The 3415-nt window shown below is 37.0% G+C and overlaps 1 protein-coding gene across 2 annotated transcripts in view; it reads right to left on the bottom strand.

The window, feature by feature from the left end:
- Positions 1-3415, bottom strand: part of JADE3 (jade family PHD finger 3) — a 140316-nt gene that overhangs the window by 52659 nt on the left and 84242 nt on the right. For both annotated transcript variants that reach the window (XM_012652386.1, XM_012652384.1), the window contains exon 4: positions 3158-3315. In XM_012652386.1, coding sequence (XP_012507840.1) covers positions 3158-3315 — 158 coding nt within the window. The remainder of the gene's footprint in view (positions 1-3157; positions 3316-3415) is intronic.

Below are 3415 nucleotides of genomic sequence, written 5' to 3'. Positions count from 1 at the left end.
ACCTGACCTTAAAAGCATGATCCAAAAGAAAAAAAAAAAATCAATAAATTGAACTTCATCAAAATCACAAACTTACTTTGTAAATGATCCTGTCAACGGGATGAAAAGACAGTCTATAATAAACTGGGAGAAAGTATTTGCAAACCACATATTTGACAATAAATTCATATCTCAAATATATAAATAATTCTTAACACTCAATAATAAAAAAAACCTCAAGAATCCAATTAGAAAATGGGCAAAAAGACATGAAGATACATTTCTTTTTTCTTTTTCTTTTATTTATTTTCTTTCTTTTTTGTGAAGATACATCTCACAAAGATACTTGGATGGCAAATAAGAAGCTTTGTCAAAAAATCTCAAGAGTACGTCCTAGGTAAAAGGCCAGTCTGAGAGTAACTTCATACCATGGGGCTAAATAAGTAAGCTTGAATTTATACAGTACCTAAAAATGTTAAGTGAACTCATTTGATTTTGAAAATTTGATGAAGGATATAAAAACTAATTCTTCATCAATGCTCCAATATCATATCATGTCACAAAGATTTAGTTTTTAAGGTGGCCTACAAAATCCAAAAAGGAAAAATCACAAGACACAGTTTGACCCATGTGAAATGATGATACCTAAGGGTAGATGAAATAAGCAGTTTCAGATGAGAAGATTAGGTATTCCAAACATAAAGTGTCAATCCTAAATCACTTGAGCCTCCCATATGGTTGATTCCTAATGAAAGCCAAAAGAGAAATCCAAGGAAGTTGACAAAAACATGGAGATTTCCATTAAATTCAGGAAATAGGATAAAAACATTCCATAACAATTGTTCTCAAAGTGTCATCCTCAGACTTGTAGCATGAGCATTGTGTGGGGAGTTGTTAGAAATGCAAATTCTCAGGCCTCACACCTCAGATCTACTGACTTAAAAGCTCTGGGGGTAGGGATAAGAAATCTGTTTTAACAAGCCCTCCAGATGATTCTGATACACCCTAAAATTTGAGAATCACTGTTTCATAGGAAAGGCTATATACTACAGTATGATTCTTATGGGTGCCTTCTAAAAAATAGAAAACAATACATCGTACCTACCAAGAGCAACCAGTTCAAGATTTCATTAAGGAATTTAATATGATCAATAATTTAATATTATGCCTTGTTCAATTAAGAGTTTTATATGATAGGCAAAGAACCACGGGAAACAGAGGAGACTTTAGCAAAAATTCACAGCACTGGAAACGGTTGAGTATTCCAAACTCTCAGAACAAATTAGAGCACTGAGGCCTCATATGAATTAGGAAGTACACATCTCTCAATTTGGGAACAAGCTGTTTTAGTCCCTTAAAAGTATTATTCCTAAACTACTGCTCCATTCTTGCTACCCTACTTATCTATGGCTCATCCATCAGATAGATACCATTTTTAAAGTTGTACACTAGACATTCTTCACCTTAACCTGAAAGATTAAAATCACCTCCGATGAGTAGACAATTGACACAGACTTATCAACAAGACCAAAATCAAGATGTTAGTCACTCTTAATAATCCTTGGAGTATCAATGGAATGGTGGTGGTCAGCTCAGTACCAGGTCTGCTAGTTACATAAAAATACTGACAGCAAGGATATGAAAATGCCTGACTCCTGTGTTCACTCATGATGCTGTTCTGATTTTTAGGAAGCAGGAGATGGTGTCGATGATGAGCTTGTGAGGCTCAGAACATGTATTGAGCAAGGCTGTGGAGCTCTCCTTAGCAGAGTATGGACAGTCTCTCTGTGGGTGGGATGGCCTGGGCTTGGGTTTCTAGAAAGGATTCAACAATTACTGGAGCATGACTAGGTCCTAATAACCTGGTGTTAGGAGCAGAGAATTCAAGGATGTTATCTCTGCCCTTTAAGAACTTAATATGCAGTAGAAATAGATGGATATACAATGAGATCTACAATTTCTCATAGTAACCAGCAGGTCCCACCAGCCCCTTTATTTGGCACTCTACATTCTATTCATTCCTTCCTTCATTCACTCAGACTTATACTAAACATTTCATTTCATGCCAGCCTTTGTGTAAAGCACTGGGAACACAAAGACCAGTAAGAAAAAATGGCTTCCAAAACCAGCTACTATTCTTGAGGAGCTGAACTTAATACTTTCTCTGGCAGAACAGTCCTCTTCTCTTTCCTCAAAACCAAAGCCTTTTCCTACTTCAGCTTTCTTCACAAATCTTTGCAAATGAAGGCCATGTGTTTATATCAACTCAACTATTCCAGTAATCCCCACTCATTTGGGTTTATACATTTTACAAACTCTGTATGTTTTTGACCCTCTATTTATAGATACCATCACTATGAGGCCCCTATTATACTGAAGCAACTTCCCATGCATGTTGCTATGGTTTTAATGGGTCCCCCAAAAGTTCATGTGTTGGAACCTTAATTCCCAATGTAGCAGTGTTGGGAGCTGGGGCCTTTAAGAGGTGACTGGGTTTTGAGAGCTGAGCCCTCATTAATTGATTAATCCTATTACAGTGGGGGTTAGTTCTTGTGGGAATGAGTTAGTTCTTGCAGGAGTGAATAACAGTTCTTATGAGAGTGGGTCATTATAAAAGTGAGCTCTGCTTGTTCTTGCAGTCTACTTAGCATGCACTTGCTTGCTCTTCCACTCTTCTACCATGTTATAACCCAGTACAAAAGCTCCTGCCAGAAGCTGCCAGCATGTCCTTGGACTTCCCAGTCTTCTAGAACTGTGAGCCAAATCAACTTCTTTTCTTTATAAATTATCTAGTCTTGGGTATTCTGTTATAACAACAGAAAACAGACTGAGACTGGTGTTATATAATTAACGTTCTGCTTCTCTTTGAAGACTAATAAATGTTATTGATTGTTGAGTCAGACTTGGAAATCCTGGTCTCCAAAACCTTAACATAATTTCAGATTGGCCTTCAAACAGTTTGAAGGCACAAAATATCCCTAAATAAATGAGCTTGGCTTTAGTTACTGATCTATCAAAGTTTAGTATAATCTGCCACTGATCTGAATGAACTGGTAAACATGGTATGTGACTTTGTATTATAAATATATAATTAGCCAGTCTAAGTTTCTCCCCAAGCAGCACACAGATAACCATGAGAATATTCACTCTTAAGTCAAAGATGCAAGCATGCAAGTACCTGACAGAAGGCTGTGGGACAGAATCTGGACTGGCTGGTACTTGGACTCCCTTTTCCCATTCTTCCTTCCATGTATCAGTAAAGAGGTAATAGCTGTCAGGATTAATGTGGTGAGAATCTGGAATTTTCATGGCACTGATGAGGTCCTTCCGGAATACCTGGGAAGATAATGCACATACCTTAAGAAGACCATCGCTATGGAACTAATACCATTTAATGTTCTTTTTTTTTTTTTTTTTTGAGACAGAGTCTCACTTT

Source organism: Propithecus coquereli, unplaced genomic scaffold, assembly GCF_000956105.1.
Source record: "Propithecus coquereli isolate 6110/MARCELLA unplaced genomic scaffold, Pcoq_1.0 Scaffold388, whole genome shotgun sequence".
Taxonomy (NCBI): domain Eukaryota; kingdom Metazoa; phylum Chordata; class Mammalia; order Primates; family Indriidae; genus Propithecus; species Propithecus coquereli.
The sequence above is the reverse complement of the archived record's forward strand: the minus strand, read 5'-3'. Positions and strand labels throughout refer to the sequence as shown.